We start from the raw sequence: 20810 nt of genomic DNA, 5'->3' as shown, positions 1-20810 counted from the left end.
ACCTTGACAACATTCCTTTTTTTGTGTACACTGCGTGCTCTTCCTGCAGCTTGTTTCCACTGAAAAGTCTGATGTCCCTTTTCAGTTCAAGATAATGCTATTAGGTGACCAGAGGCTGTACCAATATAGATGACAGGTTTGGTCTCAATACATAGCCATTCTTTACAATTGAAAGTACTAACTGACACTTGTGGGGTCTTGGCCCAGGTGCACATTCATTCTCCACTTTATAGGAAAAAGAAACAGTGAGGGAGGAGTTGATGTCTCTTTGCTTGGTGTTTTGAGGTACTTTAGACTAAGTCCTCAAAGGTATAGTTTGGCTAAAAGGTACTGCTGTCCTGGTTGAGGGTGCTGCTGTGCGACTTGTAAAATGATTGACGGGCTCTTTCGTGATATCTCCTCTCAAACGCATCTCTTCTACCACTTATTTGCAACTGAACAAGTACCTGATTCTTGGTGGGGGGTATCATTCACCCTATATTTAAGGGTAGGGACAGTTCCCAATTCAGCAAACTATCTACAAACGTCCCTACGCGATAATGAAGCTATGACCTTTGGAGGCCTTCTACACAAAGATCTCGAGTCCTAGGCTGCAGAGCAAAAAAACTGTTCCAATTAACTAAACAGGTTAACCTAATGGCCCTTTTTTTAAATTAATTAATAAAACTCTGGCTGATTGATCATTGTTATACCTTTGCTTTGTGGATTTTAAATCTACTTTCTATCTCGTGCCTAGAGGCTTTATGCACCAAAATATTGAGATTGGGTATTTCACCGATCGTGCGGACAGGAATCATCTTGTTATTTTCTTACACAAGGTCTTGAGTTAAGTCGGGGACAGCAGCACAGGATCACTTCAGAACTACACAACAACAGGCCGAAACAAGGCTGCGTCTTAGCCCCATTACTGTTCAGCATCGGTCTATCAGATCCCACAACTACACTAAATAACATCAGAGCCCACTCCCCTCTAAGATGAGTCCCCCAATATCATGTCTCTTCTATGTCTTCCCTATACGGATGATGTCCTCTTACTAAGCAAAACAAACTTGATTACAGAATGTGTTGAATACACTTTACGGATACTCTGAAACTTCTAAACTAAGTGTTAATCTTATCTAAACAAAAATTATGATTATGGGCCCAAAAAATAACAAAATAAGGCAACTGTCATTTGAATGAGCTCCAAGTAATGAAAGGGCGGGAATACTAAACTCGGGCTTCTAATAGATAATCGAGAACCATTTATTCCTCATAAACAATACATCAAAATAAGACCGCTACCCTGGTTTTTGCTTCTGTTGCACCTTATAAACAACTTTGGTGTCCAACAATGGAGCGAATGTTGAAAGAAATTCAGGCAAAAGTACTTCCCACCCTTGCGTTTGGCTCAGAAGTGCTGGTGAGAAGAGGCGCAACGCTTTTAGACAACATCAACTCAAATACCTGCAGGGGGATTTTCCATCTTCCAGGACATGCCTTTCCACCACTAATTTGTTTAGAATTTGGCCTAATTAAGCAAACAAAATCCATATGTTTTAAATTCAGAGTAGCACAAAATAACACACTCAACCACCTGCTGTTGATGAAAATGTAAAAGTCAGATGAAAACGCACCTTCACGTCGTTTTTTAAGGAGAACCGTTGCCAGACTCACAAATAAGAGGGTTTTGAGGTGCACACATTACCTTTTTGCATTTTTAAAAAACGTATTACAAAACACATGCGGATTCTTTCACTTTCGGGAGACAAACACAGCTTTGCAAAGCGTGCACATGCGTGGAAGGTCATTAACAGCTACTCGTACTAGCTGGGAATGGCTGATTGGTCGAGTGCAAGTGATTGCCAAAAGTTATTCAAGACATGTGTCTAATTTGGTTTTGGGAGGCTTTTTACATGTCTCCGTGATTGTCTCTAGAAACATCGGTGGTGATTCAGATTTGCTGACACTAAATGCATGTTTCTGGTGAGGCCCAGTGTGGTCAGTTCCAGCAGGTGTTTTCTGCCTATGCCTCAGTAGGTTGTAGGAACAGTCCGGAGGACCTAAACATGATTCCGGCATTTACAAGGAGCCACTGGAGTGACGCGTGTTTGATGGTTGCATTTGAAGGATTACACACATGTTGAAAGTTGCGATCTGTAGCCGTTGTAACCGCTTTGAGTTTCTAGAGGAGATGAGAAGGGTGATATTGCAGTAATTGAGACATGCTAGTGGAGTATTAGAGAGTTTTACTAACTAGTGAAAAATGCAGCTAGAAACCCTTGACCGCCATGTTTATTTACAGAGTGATAAAGTTCATAGTAAAAAAGTATCCTTCGGTTCTTTATTTTCAGAAAGGTTTATTGAAGGATTCCATGACCAGTTCCCTCCATCACCAGAACCTTCACTTTGGCCCCATTTATACAGAGCAGCTCTCCCTCATCCAATGGAGTGACCCCACACAGGCCAGAAGTAGCTTCAGGTTTATACATATTTCTAAGGAGGGGGTGCCAGTTACAAGTTTCAAACGGCCAGGAATGACTCCAGAGAAAAGGGAGCCAGTTATCATTTTTTTTTGTTTTGTCAGTCGTAAGTGGCCAAGAATTGTTAGCAACATTGGGATTATTACTTGAGTTGGATGTTGTTATCATGGGGATTTAGAAACTAAGAGGAACCCAAGGGTTTGAAAAAGGTGTAAACAAATTCTAGCAAGTTGGTGTAGAAAGAAGGAAGAGAAGTAGTTTGAAATGGAATTTTGTTTTCACAGAATTTGAGTACATCTTTGCATTGTAGTTATATGCATGGGCTGATTTTCACAGCATCTGGCTTGGATAGTTGGTGATAAATACGTACGATAAACTGCCATTTCTATATTTTGTATTAATGCTTTATTATGCAGCATGTAGAGAACTCAGATTGCTCAAACATATCATTAGAAGATATGTTTAATGCCAGAGTATATATTTCCTACATCAAAACAATCAATGAATATCTTTCCTTCCAGGTTTTTTGCCCCCCCTCTACCTGTGGCTGCTTTCCTGAAGATCACTACATGTTCACAGTAAACATCAGCAACTTTCCCATTCGAATTTTGTGCATAGATGTTCACAATCAGGCTCCTGTCGCCCTGTCAAAGGTAAGCAATCACAATGCTGAAGTAGACTATGTGGGGCTGCTTACAATGCTACTGCTGAAAAACAATGTTCTGGGGCTTTTGTCAGAAATATCATTGCCAGAACAAAACAGCACTGAGCAGAGCGCAGCAGCAAAAGAATACAAGTGCAAAAAAGAACAATGAAAACCTACACAGAACCTAATGTGAACTGCAATTAGAGGCTGTGTGCTATAACTCTGTTTGGCAGCAAACAGCTAAGTTTTCAACTCTTTCCTAGTCACAAGCACCACCTAAAGTTAGCTTCTGAGAAGTTTGCTCTAATGTGAGAAGGTGCGATCACTATTAATGCCTAATCCTACACAAGAATAACTCCGGGTTAATGGCAGGACATCTCCCTACACAGAGAACGGTAGCTGAAATTAACAGCCTCACGGCGAGGGGACCACACTTACCTCAATGCCTTGCACCTTTAGCTTCATATGATCCTCACGGGTGGTTTTGCCATCTTTCCTTTTCTTCCAGCAGTAGCCATCTTTCCGATACTTCACTTTCTTGCGATTGTACAGGATTATGGAACCATTCTGGGGCCTTACAAAAAGAAAAAAGAAATAAACAATTTAACCAAAAATGCATCTTTCCTGCCTGCTGAGCACTCTTGTGTCTACAGGGAACATAAGGAAAAAAACTCCACATCAATTTTATGGCACAGTAGCAAATAAAGGAGAGCTTCTTGGGCAGACAAGGAAATGTATGGGAGAGCAATGGGATATTAATAAAAATGCATTATAATTTATAATTTAGAAAAAATGGTTACAACTAGACCTGTGCATCAGAGCACAATCAAAATTGCAATTTAAAACCTAAACACAAAGACACAGTTCATCAACAAGAACTGTAAAAAGGGCAATGCGTTAGTCAGGCCAATTACAGAAAATGGACAGAACAAAAGATATATTATCCAAACTCTACTAAACACACATGAAATCAAGAGCACAAACCTAACACAACTAATGCACAAGAAAACAAAATTGTACTAACCTACTAATTACTAAACATGAGTTACGGAGTAGCATGCAACTCACCGAGAAAGCGCTTCAATGCCTTGTGAGAAGGACGCAAGGGGCAGGAAGGAGAGCGGCCAGGCACAGCAAGCGGCAGACACACAGCTAAGTAGCTTCTTTTTTAATTTTTAAAGAATTTGGAAGTGGGGAGGGAGCATAGCGTATTTCCACAGACTTTTTTTCAAACTCTGTGGAAATACGCATTGAGGCACTACGCCTGCTACGCCCAGGGTTAATTCACTATAGCAGGAGCAAAGACACAAACAGCATGGACTGGGACCAGGTAGAAAGTGACACGGTCTGACTTCCTCTAGTAGTTCGAAATCAACCAACAATAAGTGGGAATTGGAGGCTAGGGCCTGTAAACTGTTTTCCTGGCCAACTCACAGAAGAACAACAGCCTTGGGCTGTTGTAAGAAGCTGGAAAAATCCGAAGGACCAATCTCAGTACCAAAATCAGGGCGAAGATGACAGAGCAGCCTGTTAGCAGTGCGAAAGCCCAGTCCCAGAATACATTTTAGTACATCTTGAGAGAAGTGATGCACAGCAGAACATTTTGCAATTAGCACCATCAGACTACATGCTTTCCTCCGGCCCCCAAAATGCTTGCTTAGTAATGAATGAATACTTTAACAAAGGCTCATATGGGAACACTAAACAACAGTATTCCATTCACTCTTCATCCATGATCAGGAGAAATCTTTAAACAAATGAGCCCGCAACAAGTTTCAAGTTGGATGATTTTGAACATAATTATGGTTTGCAATCAGAAGCACACTTAATAATTCTCAGCCAGATAAAGCTATGAAATCACTGAGGGAGGTGCAAACCTGATACACAAATACGTATGTACTGGTAATAAGGACATTATGTTACGTCTGAATCTAAAAGCGTATTACGTATCTTCTGTGTTTGTTCAGCTGCAGAAACAAAACCACTTCCGAGACAATCTCATGCAGGGTAAGAACTTGTAAGGTGAAAAATATGACCATTACCTGCTTATAAGATCAATCAATATGTCTAAAGTGAATATGTCTAAAGTGAAGGTCTCTTTGTTTGAAACAAGCTGATCCTTAGTTCTGAGTTCCACCTCAACCTGCAGCAGCCTCGCAGAAGATTACAGGTACTGATCATCCAACCCTCCAAGACTTTCTTGGAAGTAGCAGCTGAGCAGACCTTTAATTGCAAAGTGCAAAGCCTACATTTTTCAACTAATTCTAAAATATCCTGCAATCTGATATTTATTTTTAAGAGATGAGCATTGAAAATAAATCAACTGGTAATACCACCTTTCCAACACTTTTCCGCTACACATTGAGGATTATGTTACTTACCCAGAAAACATCTATCTTGGCATGTAGAGCTGTAGATTCACATGCTTTGCATATTCCTGCCATCTAGTGTTGGGTCTGGATGTTTGCAAGTTGTTTTTCTTCAAAGAAGTCTTTCTAGTGACGAGGTAAGGTGACTCCTCCTTTCAGTGATAGTGCGCATGGGCATCGACTCAATGGTTAGATTGTTTTCCCGCAAGAGGGTGAGAATGGAGTAAATGAGTGTAGAATATAGATGTCCATGCGTACGGATGTAAGTAGTAAGAACTGCAACAACTGTAGGTTTCCAGGGAGGCGGGTGGGCGCATGTGAATCTACAGCTCTACATGCCAAGACTAGATGCTTACTGGGTAAGAAACATAATCCGTTCGAGGCATGTGTGCTGTAGACACACATGCTTTGCATAGACTACAAAGCAGTATGCTCCCAAAGCGGTGGCTAACCTGTAGATGTTGCAGTTGTCTGAAAAAGTGTCTAAGGCACTGCATGGCCTACAAATAAGTTCTTGGCATGCTAACATATCCACACAATAGTGTTTGGTAAATGTGTGTGGTACAGACCATGTTGCTGCCTTACATATGTCAGCTAGGAGGATGTTACCTAAAGAAAGCCATAGTAGCCCCTATTTTGCGAGTGGAATGTGCTATAGGGGGTATAGATAAAGTCATTTTAGCTTTTGCATAGCAATTTTGAATGCATTTAACAATCCATCTTGAAATGCCATATTTAGAGATGGGATTGCCATTGTGAGGTGGCGCAAATGCAACAAACAGTTGTTTTGTTTCGCGAAAATCTTTGGTACTTTCTATGTAGTACAAAAAGGCTCTTCTAACATCAAGCATATGAAGAGCTTGTTCTGCTACTGAATCAGTTTGAGGGAAAAAACACAGATAACTCAACTGATTGGTTAATATGAAAAGCAGAAATTACCTTGGGAAGGAATTTGGGATTGATGCGAAGAACTACCCTGTCTTTCTGGAGTTGAAAGAAGGGTTCTTCTAAGGTTAATGCCTGTAACTCAACAACTCTTCTCAATGAAGTGATCGCAATGAGGAAAGCAACTACCCATGAAAGAAACTGTAAAGGACAATGATGTAAAGGTTTGAAGGGTGGACCCATAAGCCTTGTAAGGACAACGGTAAGATTCCACACTGGTGCAGGGGGAATTCTTGGTGGTATTACCCTTTTTTGGCATTAGGAACTTTGAATAGGGATAAATGCTATCTCTTTTGCAAATACGCAGCTCCCGCTACAAGGTGCAAACGTATAGACATATAAGCCAGTCCAGTTTGCTGTAAGTGCAACAGGTAACACCTAATGTGTTGTACAGAAGCATCTAGAGGATTTGTTTTGTTGTTATTACAATAGACCACAAATCTCTTCCATTTTGCTGCATAACACACTTTGGTAGTAGGCTTTCTTGCTTCCTTTATAAGTCAAACAGACTGGTGGTAGATTTAAATAACCAAACTCTATGACTTCAATCAATCAATCACTGCATTCCTAAAGCGCGCTACATACCCGTGAGGGTCTCAAGGCGCTGGGCGTGGGGAGGGGGGGGGGAGGGGGGGCTGCTACTGATCGAAGAGCCAGGTCTTGAGAAGTCTTCTGAAGGCCAACAGGTCCTGAGTCAGTCGTAGGCTGGTAGGGAGAGCGTTCCAGGTCTTGGCGGCGGGGTAGGAGAAGGATCTGCAGCCAGCGGTGGCTTTCCGGATACGAGGAACTTTGGCGAGGGTGAGGTTGGCTAAGCGGAGGCTTCGGGTGGGGGTGTGGAAGCTGAGGCGGTTGTTGAGGTATGTAGGTCCGGTGTTGTGTAGTGCCTTGTGTGCGTGGATGAGGTGTTTGAAGGTGATCCTCTTGTTGATGGGGAGCCAGTGCAGGCCTCTCAGGTGTGGTGTGATGTGGATGCTTCGGGGGACGTCGAGGATCAGTCGTGCCGAGGCGTTCTGGATTCGTTGTAGTCGTTTCAGGAGCTTGGTTGTTGTTCCTGAGTAGAGGGCGTTCCCGTAGTCGAGTCTGCTGGTGATGGAGGCCTGGATGACAGGTTTTTCTCGTGTCGGGGGGGATCCATTTGAAGATCCTGAAGATTCGGAGGGTGTTGAAGCAGGACGCGGAGATGGCGTTGACTTGCCTGGTCATGGAGAGGGTGGAGTCGAGGATGACGCCCAGGTTGCATGCGTGGTCTGTGGGTTCCGGGGCTGTGCCTAGCGATGTGGGCCACCAAGAGTCATCCCAGGCTGATGGGGTGGGTCCGAGGATGAGGACCTCCGTCTTGTCTGAGTTCAGCTTCAGTCTGCTGTCCTTCATCCAGTCGGCTACGGCCTTCATTCCTCTGTGGAGGAATGAAGGAGCCAGATCGCTAGGTTTAGTTCTTTGGGATTTGGATGCCTGATTTCTCCATGGTTCTGAGTGAGGAGCTTGGGGGTCAGATGAGGAACTACTGACAGCTCCAACAGGGTGGTGTTCCATGGTTGACAGGCCCATGTAGGAGCTACTAGAATTAGTCTGAGGGATGTTTGCCTGAGTTTCCGAACCAGAAACGGAATGAGCGGGAGAGGCGGAAAAGCATAGGCAAATATCCCTGACCAGTTCATCCATAGGGCATTGCCTTTTGAGAGTGGGTGTTGGAACCTGGAGGCGAAGTTTGGGCATTTTGCGTCGTTGATTGTGGCAAACAAGTCTATTTGTAGGAATCCCCATTGTTGTAAGTATAGAAGGAGAACTAGGGGATGAAGTTCCCACTCGTGAATTTGCTGCCTCTTTCTGTTGAGGAGGTCGGCAATTTGATTGTTTACCCCTGGAAGGTGTTCTGCCAGAAGATAAATCCTGTGATGGTGTCCAATTCCAAATGGCTTGAGAGAGGCGTGACAGTTGGAGAGTGTGTCTCCCTCCCCCATTGTTTTTGTATATAGTACATTGCGGTCATATTGTCTGTGCGAACTAGGACAAATTTGCCTATGAGGTGAGTTTGAAAAGCTTTGAGTGCTAGAAACACTGCTAGAAGTTGTAGGCAGTTGATGTGGAAACTTTTGTAATTGTCGCTCCACAAACCCTGGATTGTGCAATGTTGAAGATGGGCACCCTAAACAGTCAGGGATACGTCTGCTGTTAGCACGATCTGTGAAATAGGGTCAATGAAGGGCCGCCCTTTTGATAAATGTCATGGGTTCCACCTCTGCAGACAGCGATGGGTGCAGCCATCTACCAACACTAGATCGGTTAATCGACCCTGCGGCCGATTCCATTGACCTGCTAAATACTCTAGTAGGGGATGCATGTGAAGTCTTGTACGGGGTTCAATTGTGATGCAAGACGCCATCATTTCCAGCAGTTGCATGAATACTCTGGCTGGTAATGTTTGGTTAGGTTGAAACTGTAGCGTCATAGACAGAATGTTGTCAATTCTGGCTACATTGGGAGAGGCTAGAGCTTTGAGAGTGTCGATAGTGACCCCTAGATAAAGCTGCATCAGTGAAGAATGCAGGTGAGATTTCTGTGCATTGACCGTGAAGCCCAATTGATGAAGTAGGTCTATTGTGGTACGAATGTGTAGTAAACAGTCCTGGTAAGAGTTGGCTTTGATGAGCCAGTCGTCTAGGTAGGGGAAGACGTGAAATGTGGTCTTCTGAGGTGAGCTGCGACAACTGCGAGATATTTGGTAATTACCCTGGGAGCAGTGGTCACTCCGTACGGAAGTACTTTGAACTGGTATTGTTTGCCTACTAGTACAACTTTGCGATGACCTGGATGAATTGGAATGTGAAAATATGCGTTTTTTAAGTCTAGAGTAGACATAAAATCTCCCTGCTGTAAAAGTAGAAGTACTTGCTGAAGGGTTATCATGTGAAAGTGTTCCGAAAGTATGTATTGGTTTAACTTTCGAAGATCCAGAATAGGTCTTAAGGAGACGTCCTTTTTGGGGATCAGAAAGTAGAGAGTAAATCCCTGAACCTTGGTACTGTACTGGAACTGGTTCTATGGCTCCCTTTAGTAAGAGAGATTACACTTCTTGTTCGAGCAACTGCAAGTGGTCTGACAAGAATTTGTGAGAGTGAGGTGGAATGTCTGGAGGATTGGCGCTAAGCTCCAGGCAATAACCATGTTGGATAGATCCGATCACCCATTTGTCAGTTGTTATAGATTGCCAAATGGGGAGAAACTGGTTAAGGCTTCCTCCGACAGGTGTGGAATGGTCAGAGGGTAGCATGGGGAAGTCACTGCTTATTTGGGGAAGGGGAGTTACATGGTGTTGTTCCCTTACCCCTGCCTTTAGAGTGGTTTCCTCTATATACTCCTCTAAAAAAGCCTCTTGAGGAAGAGGACTGGTTGTTACCCTTGTAAGAGGACATATTCTGGTCTGAAGGTGTGGTTTTGGACCCTGCTCGGTAAAAGCAGTGGGAAAGGAAGCCTCGGTTTGAAGGAGACTGGAGCGCTCCCATGGATTTTGTCACTTCAGTGTCTTTTTTCATTTTCTCAAGCGCTTGATCGACCTCAGGACCAAAGAGATGTTCTTTGTCAAAGGGTGTATTTAAAATAAATTGTTCGACTTCGGGTTTAAACCCGGAAATCCTTAACCAAGCATGCCTTCTGAGTCGGATGCTAGTGTTGACTTCTCTAGCTGCGGTGGCAGCGGAATCTAGCGCACATTATTATATAAGAATTGGAAATTAGCTTTCCTTCATGTACCAAATCTTGCGCTTTAGCTTTATGCTCATCTGGGAGATAGTGGAGCAGTTGCTCCATTTCATCCCAGTGAGCTGTCATATCTGGCTAAAAGGTCCTGCGTGTTTGCAATGCGCCAGTGAGCTTTAGCCGCTATGCGTTTGCCAGAAGTGTCTATTAGCTTGGATTCTTTATCCGGGGGTAGAAGTGTCCCCAGAGGTTTGGGAATTAGCTCGCTTGCGAGCATTGGACACTACCAGTGAGCCAAGTGGCAACTGGCGCTTAATAAATACTGGATCAGTTGGTGAGGGTTTATATTTTTTATCGACTCTAGAAGTCAAGATGCGTGCACGCACAGGATCTTTAAAAATTTCGTCAGTGTGTCTCATCATACCTTTAAGCATAGGGAGTGTTTGGTTCGACCTGTGAGTGAATCCTAGTGTCTTCAAATTAAAAATCCTCTTCTAAGGATTCTTTGTGTAGTACCACCACATGGTGTTCTGAGGCTCCGGCAAGGAGTTCTTGATAAGATACATTGTCATCAGATGGAGATGGCTTGGCAGGGTAAAGGTCTGGATCATTGTCTAATGGAGGGTCAATAGTGTAATGCTTCCATAGATCTACTGGTAGTTGCATGTCCTCCTCATCAATATCGTCCCCGTCTTGCTGAGATAGTGGAGAATTCTGAGGTGTTATGTGCAAAGGATTTAAAGTCGGAGAGGAGGGTGGAAGTTGAGGGGATGCTGGTGGTGGACATTCTTCTTCTTTAAAGGGATCTTGTAACGACTGTAGTCATCAGGAAGCTTGTGTTTATGAGGCAGCTTGGTATGAATATGTCCCATTTCTGGGTTAATATAAAGTCTCTTGTTTGAGATCCAATTTTGGAGGAACAATGTCAAAACGTGGATCCAAAGGGACATCTTTCGGTTCCGGCACCAACGTTTTCGGTGCCGAGATGGGTTGGTCTTCGGGTGTGGAGGATTTTGGCTCTGAGATGGATTTGGACTTCGAACCGGAGGGCTTCGGTTCCGAAGAGGTTTTGGGTCGACTCGATCACAAGCCAGAAGCCTTGACTGGTTGTTTCGGAGTCGAGCTAGACGGCAGGGCATTGGAAATGTACTCTAGGTGCCGACCTTGGCCAGAAGGCAGAGGTGGTGCAGAAGCCCCAGGTTTTTTGAGAGTGGGTTGATGGGACAAGGGGTCTTCAGTCCTCACGTCACCCTGTCCCTGCAGAAGTTCTTCTACGTCGAGGTCATTCTCGAGCTCCGAATCAGACTCCGACACGGAGACGACCTCTTCATCCTCTGCCACTGATACACCAATTTCTTTTTGCACATACTCTTCACCGAAGATATCCGGGGTGTCTTCGATGTTTTGACGCTGCATTTCTTAACATTGAGCCTGACGATCGCAAAGGGTTTTCTTCGACCGAACCAATCTGTAAATGTTGCAGTCTTCTTCTTTGTTCTCCGGAGACAAGCACAGGTTACACACGTGGTGTGAGTCGGTGGGCGGATACTTTGCGTGGCACCGAGGTCAGAATTTGAACGGAGTCCGTTCAATCGACGGAGAGCTGGCCTGACGCGGTTTAGCCAGACACAAAGCTTATGATCGAAAACGTAGATAGGCGGAGAAGTGGGAAACACGTACGAAACAATACCGTCGAGGGTAGAGTGGATTGCGCACCGAGGGGAACCCAAAGTTCGGTTTCTAACCGGAGTGCAGCAATACACAACTGAACCCGATGGCGGAAAAAAACAATTTAACAATGGAGTGGATGCCCATGCGCACAATCACCGTAAGGAGGAGTTACCTTACCTCGTGGCTGGAAAGACTTCTTCGAAGAAAAACAACTGGTAAACATTCGGACCCAACACTAGATGGCAGGTGTATGCAAAGCATGTGTATCTATAGCACACATGCCTCGAACATGCACCTTTTGAAGCACATTGGTTGCACTCTGAGCAAAACATAACTTTTCTTGTCAATACCACTTTTTAGAGCAGGACCATATTGCATGGTTCTTGCATCATGGCAGACAATCACAAGTAGAATGATTTTAAACTAACCAATGCTGCCTAACTACATTGATGGTGTGCACACCCCAAACCAAACATTGACACATACACAACTTTCAAGCATTCCAAGGCACTCCTGGGAAGGTATAGCATTTAGAGCATCTTAGTTTCAGCCAGACCCCACAATTAGTTAGATACTACACTTGGCTGCTTGTCTGTTTCCTTTGGGAACGCATTTTCAAGCGATGATATTGAAAACCGGAAAATCCCGCTAAATGGAGTATGGCCTTGCAATAAAAGAATGGTCAACACTGATTTCTTTAAGAGAAGTCAAGTGCTGGATTGGGGTTACTGTGTTTGCTTGAATGGACCGCAATATGTTGTCTTCAGAAACACCTATTCTGTAGAATCGGGAATAAAGGTGTGAGCACTTTCATGCAATACTTTCAGCTTTCAAATATTAATGCCTAAAGTTAGTTACTTGCAGTCGGCATACAAAGGGGCCATCCCCCCTGTGCCCAGAACAACTGTGTATGAAGAACCCTCCCAGGTGGCAAACTAGCATGTTTCAGCAATGATAAGAAGAAATGGTTTCTATCTGTAATCCTAGTTCTCTCTCATGGGAAACTACATTTAAATCACAGGCGCTGAACAGTCCAGCCCACGTGCAGGGATGTATCCTGAAGCATGTCTTCAAAATATACCCTCCTAAGAGTGGCTCTTCACCAAACTTCAAGGTGGCCAAGTTTGAAAATAAAAGTTTTAAAAGCATTTTGCAGTCTATAATGTAGGCTATATTGGCCAATTACTTTAAAAAAAGGTCAAATCAGTAATAAAAACACAAAAAAAACTGCGAGAAGCTATTTGATTTTTTCATATAAATCTCTTTTACATAGTTTTTTTTAAGGAAATGGAAAAGAAGGAATAGGGCAATGTAAACACATAGGCCGTAGTTATGCACATATGTAAACTGCCTTTAACCCCTTCGATGCTTGTGACGGAACGGTTCCGTCACGAGCGCCGGTTGGGCTGTGCTTATGACGGAACCGTTCCGTCACGGCCACGCCCGTTTTTTCGAACCTTCAGCACAGTGCGAAGATTCGCGCCGCGCTGAAGGTGTTAAGGGCTCACAGCCATCCAGTTTCCCATTAGGCCTTGCAGGTGGCAGTTATCTCAGTTCTTTCTTATCGAGAGGCTAATGAAACACACAGAATGTCACTTAACTACCTTTGACTCTTACACAGAGAAGGGAGGGCTGCTTATGATTTCAATGCAGATTCCCCTGAGAACTAGGGTAAGAAACCATTATTTATTTCTCAGTGTTCTGCATTGATAATCATAAGCACTGACGAGAGTAGCAAGCCCATCCTTTAAAGGGTGGTGGAAGAAAGCAAGATAATCCACAGAAGCAGCTGGGCAAAAAGATTCCTTAAGGAAGCTTGTCCTATTTGAGCATCTAATCTAGCATCTGAGTCAAGACAATAGTGTCTCGTAAAGGCATGAATAGACTTCCATGTGGCTGCTTTATAGATTTCTGCAATAGGAGTGTTACTCATCAAAGCAGCTGCTGCTGCTTTACCTCTGGAAGAATGAGCTTTTGGTTTACCAGTCAGGATTTTGTAAGAGACTACCCAGCTGGAAAATGATTTAGATATGGCTAAAACTCTACCTGAAGGGCTATAATTCACAAAACATTGTTGGCCTTACGAATATCCTCAGTATTGTGCTGATAAATATTTCGAGACCCGCCTCACGTCTAAAGTGTGGAAGTGATCTTTCTACTGGAGATGACGAATACTGAAAGAAGTCAGTAGGGTAATGGTTTGATTAATATCAAAATCTGAAACTACTTTAGGTAAGAATGTTGATGAGTTGTCATAACTACCTTATTGCTATGAAAAATTGAGTATGGTTCATGAAAGCATAAGGCTTGAATTTCACTTACCTCAAGTACTGATATGATGGCAACCATAATACTAGCTTCCAAGAAGGATGTCGTAATGAGGCTTTATGGATAGGTTTAAAAGGAGCTGCCATGAGACGTGTAAGTACAACGTTCAATTCCCAAGGGGGAAAAAGACAGCATATTGGGAGGGAAACTTCTCTGCTGATCTTTAAGAAGTGCTTAATAACTGGGACTTTGAAAAAAGCGGAGTGCAAGGGGCATTTTCTGATGGCAGTAATAACTGCAAACGGGACTTTAATAGAAAATAAATTGTAAAACCGATTTGGCCCAATGAAATAAGTATGGAATGAAAACTTCTTCTTGGCAAGTGGTTGGTTTAATGTTCGTGTTAGAACACCAAATACAAAACCTCTTACATTAAAAAAAAAAAAAAAGAAATTTGTTGGATGGACATTTAGTCTCTGTCAGGATTTTAATACAGTCTTGTGGCAAATTCAAATGTCCATATTGTACGAGTTCAGGAGCCATGATGCCAAACTCATAGAGGAAAGGGTGGGATAAACCATTTGGCCTCCGAACTTCATAAGAAGGCCCAGTCTGCACAGCAGTCAAATGTGTGGTTGTTCCAACATGTGAAGTAGATCTGTGAACCACCATCATTCCAGCCTTCAAGCAAGACAGTTTGATGATTACTGCTGGAATCAGGGGTATCAGTGGAAAAGCATAGAGAATTTGCTGGACCAGACGATCCATAAGGCATTTTCTATTGCCCCTGGTTGGTAAACATTGAGGTGAAGTTTGGGCATTTTTTGCTCTCTGCAGTCACGAAGAGATCTATATGAGAAAAATCTCAGGTGCAGAAGACATTAACTACAGAGTCGTCCAGTACCCGCTTGTGTTTTTCTTGAGGAAACTCTCTGCTCGCTCATGTGAAGTCCCACCTTCAGATAGTGTTTCTTGCGGTCTTCTTCGCTCTTGTATTCCATGAAGCCGGATATTATCCCTGTCCTTCATTTTATTTGCAAGAATACTTTTTTTCGGTCAGAAAATGACATATAAATACTCTAGGAAAGTGTATTGTGGACAACATACACTCAAATTATATAAACAAACAATTACAAAACTTTTTGCGATTGGTAATTTTATTTATTACCCAATGCTCAGTGATTGCCAAAGGACAATAATTAATCACATTAATTCATAAATAGTAAAGCCCCAAAGGGAGAAAAGGGAAGGTAGTGGTGCTCGGGAAGGTGTTAGTTTGAGGAAAAGTGACACAGTATCAAAGAAGTAACCAATGTAGTACCAGTTAGCAAACATAGGTCAAAACAGTTATAGTACACACGCCAAAATAAAGGCAAATTACAAAATTGTTCATGAAAGTGAAATTCGACGGCCACATCTAATTATTAGATAAATCGGGGGTGTGCCGGAATTTCAACGAAATGAAACAAGTCGACGTTTCGACCCCTAAAAATAGGCCAATTGAAGTCCTTTCACGGGGTCTTCATCAGGACGTCACAAAGGGAGAAGGGATGGTGGGGCGGTTCTATATAAAGGAAGTTAGTGAAAATATGTTTTAGTGTGCATTCACATAAATGACATGAAAAGGAAAAATAAGTTACAAACAATTAATTACCATGGAGTACGGCCCTTTCATGAACAATTTTGTAATTTGCCTTTATTTTGGCGTGTGTACTATAACTGTTTTGACCTATGTTTGCTAACTGGTACTACATTGGTTACTTCTTTGATACTGTGTCACTTTTCCTCAAACTAACACCTTCCCGAGCACCACTACCTTCCCTTTTCTCCCTTTGGGGCTTTACTATTTATGAATTAATGTGATTAATTATTGTCCTTTGGCAATCACTGAGCATTGGGTAATAAATAAAATTACCAATCGCAAAAAGTTTTGTAATTGTTTGTTTATATAATTTGAGTGTATGTTGTCCACAATACACTTTCCTCTCTTACGGGGACCCCTTATATATGTACCACTCAGCACCCAGGTCCCCGTGACTTTATGGGTTTAACCCCCCTCTTTGTAACATATAAATACTCTAGGCATCAAATAATTTCGACTAAAGCTGTTGTCAAACTAAGAGCCGGAAAAAGGAAATAACTGTCACCTGCTGGGCAGGATAGGATACTGGAGCGCAGTGAGCCCTTAAAGGTGCAGCATCTGTTTTCATATGCACATAAATGCAACCTATGTGTCCACACTGCCCTAGTTCCTTTGTCTCCATTTCCTTTAAAAAACGTTTGTGAATGAGCTTCTTGACACGGTTGGTGGGACTCTGAATTCAGCCACATAACAGAATACAGGAAACCCTTCAAGTGTCTGCTACAACCAAAGCCAACACATAGCTGAAAACTCAGTAGTAGGCAAGTCAAGCAATCAATAAATATCATGGAATGCACGTACAGACTTCCAAAACAAGCATTTGCAGTGCAATAGGTCTCGCATTACTGATAGTTTGCGGTATTGGCGTTGCAAATAATATTGCAAGGCCAATAGCTCATACTTTCAGTAATGCGAGGAGATCTAGTGCATTGCAAATGATTGCATAGTGAGCCTGGAACCAGCATTGTATGTCTCAGTGCAGTACTGCAAGCTGCTCCTAGCGGTCCCTAGTGAGCAAGGCACCAGCACTGCATGTCTAGGTGCAGTACCGCAAGCTGCTCCTAGAGGTCCCTAGAGAGCCAGGCACAAGCCCTGCATGTTTAGGTGCAGTAACGCAAGCTGCTCCTAAAGGTCCCTAGTGAGCATCATAAACTTTGAAGATATGGTAAATCCACACTACCCATAATGCATTGCATGCAAGACAGTACCACGAGTACATTCAAATAGCTATGTCCATATATACAATTAATACCTTTGAAATGTGACAAAACAATTATATTAATTCCGATTCGGTTGTACTCTATGTGGAGCTGATGAAGGGAAATGTATAGGTATAATATAAAGGTGAGATATGTAGATGCAGTACCGCAAGCTGTGCGGTCCCTAGTGAGCATCACATTTTTGGTCACATATGATACTCCCATAATAGACCCTGAAGCTTGTTCAACGCCAGATACGTGCAAGGGACATCAGCGAGCCGATCCGCGCCCTCTCCTCTACCACAGCGGACCACGTGTGGGGAAACGTCACATGTAACCGCCTGACAAACCAGCACAAAGACATCGCCTGGATGGCCATTCAAGGAGGACTTCCCATGAGAGCCTACATGCACGCAAGAGGACTCAACCGATACCAGTCTTGCCCGAGAGGGTGCACCGTGGATGAGATGACACACCATCTCTACTGGGAGTGCGAATACGAACAGGATCGTCTGAAGGCCCTAGGCACGGAGCTTACGGCCTGGATTCCTACTTCATGCATCACCGCGGACTCTGATGTATGGTTTGTTTCCAGGGACACATGTACTAGGTGATCTCCAGGGCTGCTGGAGGCTCCTGTGCGGTTTTAAAGATGTTCTGTTTTCTAGAAACCACCTGGCAGTAGGGAAGAAGGAGACATCGACCCTCGTGCGCCATAGGATGATTCACAGCCTCCTGCGTGACTGCGCTGCACTGGACGGATCAGATGATGACGACGATGACTGAGGACCCAAAGGTGTCCCCTTGTATCCTAGCACAGGGAGGACCCTGTGGGGCCACTAACCTGTTTTTGTCAATTTTTCTGTAACCCTGGAAGCTGTTGGTGACAGGGGAGAGGAGAAGGCGGTTGAAGACAGGTGGAGTAAATGTAGTTATTTACTGTATGTACTTTTCCCTTCACAGGTAAAAGGCCATTGGGATAACTTGCGTACTTGTTGCCAAGTTTGTTACCAACGACTGACGATTAAATAGGGTGTTGTGGAAAGTGACGATAAATGTATCTGAACCAGAAACGACGTCCTGACAAGAGAAGGAAAAAAAAAAACTTCCATAATGCATTGCATGCAAGACAGTACCGTGAGTACAATCAAATAGCTATGTTCATATATACAATTAATAGCTTTGAAATGTGACAAAACAATTATTATATTAATTTTGCTTAAGTAGTACTCTATGTGGAGCTGATGAAGGGAAATTTATAGAAGGTCTAATATAAATGTGATATATGAAGGTGCAGTACCGCAAGCTGCGCCTAGATGTCCCTAGTGACCATCATAAACTTTGAAGATATGGTAAATGCATCCTACCGTAAGAAGGTACCACAGTACATTCAATATAGACAATTAGCAGCTTTGAAATGTGGCAAAAGAATTATTACATTAATTCCGGATTCGGTTGTACTCTATGTGGAGCAGATGAAGGGAAATTTATAGAAGATCTAATTTAAATATGAGATGTGCTAGTGAGTAAAGTAACCACTGCCAACCTTGTTTAGGAACAAGGGAGTGTCCTGTCTGAAGGCCTTTAAGACAATAGTGCCTTGAGGTTGTAATTAAAACCTAGGGCGTAACAACACATGTAATAGGGCGTGTCCTCATGGGAGGTTATAACAAGCATTTGCAATGCAATACGTCTCGCATTTATGCGAGTTTGAGCTATTGACATTGCAAATAACAATGCCTTTTATTTTTGTTTTCGCTTTAAAAACATAAATAAAAATCATTGTCATTTACAATGTCAATAGCTTAAACTTGTGTAACTGCGAGACCTATTGCATTGCAAATGCTTGTTCCTTACTTAGGGGAAGAGAAGTTCACACCCTATTATTTCCTGGAATGCTTGAGGATGTAAGTTGTAAGGATAATGTTGTTAAGCCTGATAACAAAAGTGAGGTTTCCTCAACTGTGGCTGTTAATCAAGCCAGGATGAAAAGTAACTATTATAAGAGACATATTTTACTAGAGAAGAGTTTCTGTGTTAATGGCTGGGTATTAATCAAAAGACCGTTTAGAGTCATTAAATGAGAGTCCACATTTACGTCACTGGTGCAAGTCGTTAAAGTTGGCAGAAGTGTTTTACTACTTTAGGGCAGAGGGTGGTGGAATAGAAGACAGTAGGTGAAACTCACACCGCAACAAGCTGAGATCATTGTAAGGAAAATTGGTGAGAATTCTAAATCTGATTGGTCATGTCTCTGCCCGGTGAGGGTTCTGCTGCATTTGGGAACGTTCAGGAAGGCGTGAGGGGCTAGGCAAGAACCCCTGCTCCCTTGCAGCCCTGTCCCTGGCTTTCAACGACAACAAATAAGCTCAACTGGGGCCTAGGCTGGCAAAGGCACTACCTACCCCTAGAATGGCTCTCAGTGGCAGCTCTTGAGCTTCAAAAGCCCCAAATCTATGCTTGGAGGGAGAGGTGTGGCGCAGCGGCCAAAGCAGCCGACTCCGGAGCAAGGACCGGAGGTTCGATCCCCAGCTCAGCTCAGCATCATGTGAATCTGGGCAATAGCTCACCTAATCTCTCCGATGGCTCCCAGTGCCTTGAAACCCTTGAGGGGTGATATGTTTGCACTTTACAAATATGAATGATTATTATGTGGGTTACAGGCTAATGATGTGCCTTTTGAGCAGTTACATGGTAGCAATCCTGCACAAGAAACCTTACAGCCAACTCCAGACGCTTTACGGGGTGGTGATGTTGCAGGGCGCGCTGAATTTCAAAGGTTTCCGGGTTCTCGCAGTGTAAAGGCACCAAGGAAATTCAATAACTATGGAATGCATTGATGTTGCACACTATGAGCCAGAAGTTGCATTTTCCTTGCAGACATTTTTAAATGTAAATTACCGTCCACATTACATTTCACATTACAGGAGTTTACCGCCCCAGCCTCATAATCCACCGTCTGCTGTATAATTTGAAGGGTTCCCCTAAAAAATGTTGTTTGTTGCTACAACCCATCAAAAGTTACTATAAGGTGTTGAAATTGGTGCAGTGCGATGCGACAGCAGACACTTTGCGAAGGTTAATTGGTCAGCTTTCAATTGCTAAATGCTGTATTCAGGCGTTAAACAAGATCTAATGCAGTGAAATGATTACCTGGGCATGTCCGTGTTAAAATGACAAAATAGTGAAGTAATGCTATAGAATAATTCAGTGGTATTATTGTGTAGTATAACAAACTTCTTGAGGCATAATCGAGCCAAACCCGACTTTTAGCTAGATTTAGCGCCTCGAGGTCTCTCCTCGAACAGTTACTTGTGCTATTCTGAAAGGTGACACATAAAGGGGTGTCCTGGAGTGACGAGTACGCGCTAAGCCTTCTAGCGCCTGAAGGATGAATACACTTAATGCGATGCTACAAAGATGAGCAAGTGTTTTACCCCTCTGGCAGCTTCGGGGTTCAGAGCTTTATTTTAGTAACTTGGATACTACACAGCGTCACCGCCATAGAAATAAATGACTTCAACATTACAGGGTGGGTCGCGCTCGCCACATAAATATCCTAGGACCCAAACTTTCCTCTGTGGCTCCTAAACTATCATGTCCTTTTAACTGCTGTGGAATAGAAACGCTTGGTAACATAGATAGTCATGTAGTGCCAATTACATAGAATTTAAAAGTAGAACTACAATTCCCAGGAGTCATTGTGCTGCTTCTTAAAATCCCAAGACTGTCTTAAGTGGTCACCCACGTCACGGGGCAAATTGGTAGCTACGCGTTTGTATGCCCGTTTCTGGACAGGATCCGGCTTGTTTACAGCGCGCAGCAGTCTGAGGGCAGGCTTTCAGAAACTATTTAACGAGTCAAAGCCACTCCCACGCCTACCCGGCAGAGGCCGTAGTAGGTTTATCGTTT

At 43.2% G+C, this 20810-nt stretch overlaps 1 protein-coding gene across 7 annotated transcripts in view; it reads right to left on the bottom strand.

Annotated features, from left to right (window-relative positions):
* The window catches only part of CAMTA2 (calmodulin binding transcription activator 2), an 809661-nt gene that overhangs the window by 564071 nt on the left and 224780 nt on the right, over nucleotides 1–20810 (bottom strand). For all 7 annotated transcript variants that reach the window (XM_078668358.1, XM_078668360.1, XM_078668361.1 and 4 more), the window contains exon 5: nucleotides 3547–3682. In XM_078668358.1, coding sequence (XP_078524484.1) covers nucleotides 3547–3682 — 136 coding nt within the window. The remainder of the gene's footprint in view (nucleotides 1–3546; nucleotides 3683–20810) is intronic.

This window comes from Lissotriton helveticus, chromosome 12 (genome assembly GCF_964261635.1).
Source record: "Lissotriton helveticus chromosome 12, aLisHel1.1, whole genome shotgun sequence".
NCBI lineage: Eukaryota > Metazoa > Chordata > Amphibia > Caudata > Salamandridae > Lissotriton > Lissotriton helveticus.
Note: the sequence above shows the minus strand (reverse complement) of the source record. Positions and strands in the feature narration are given on the sequence as shown.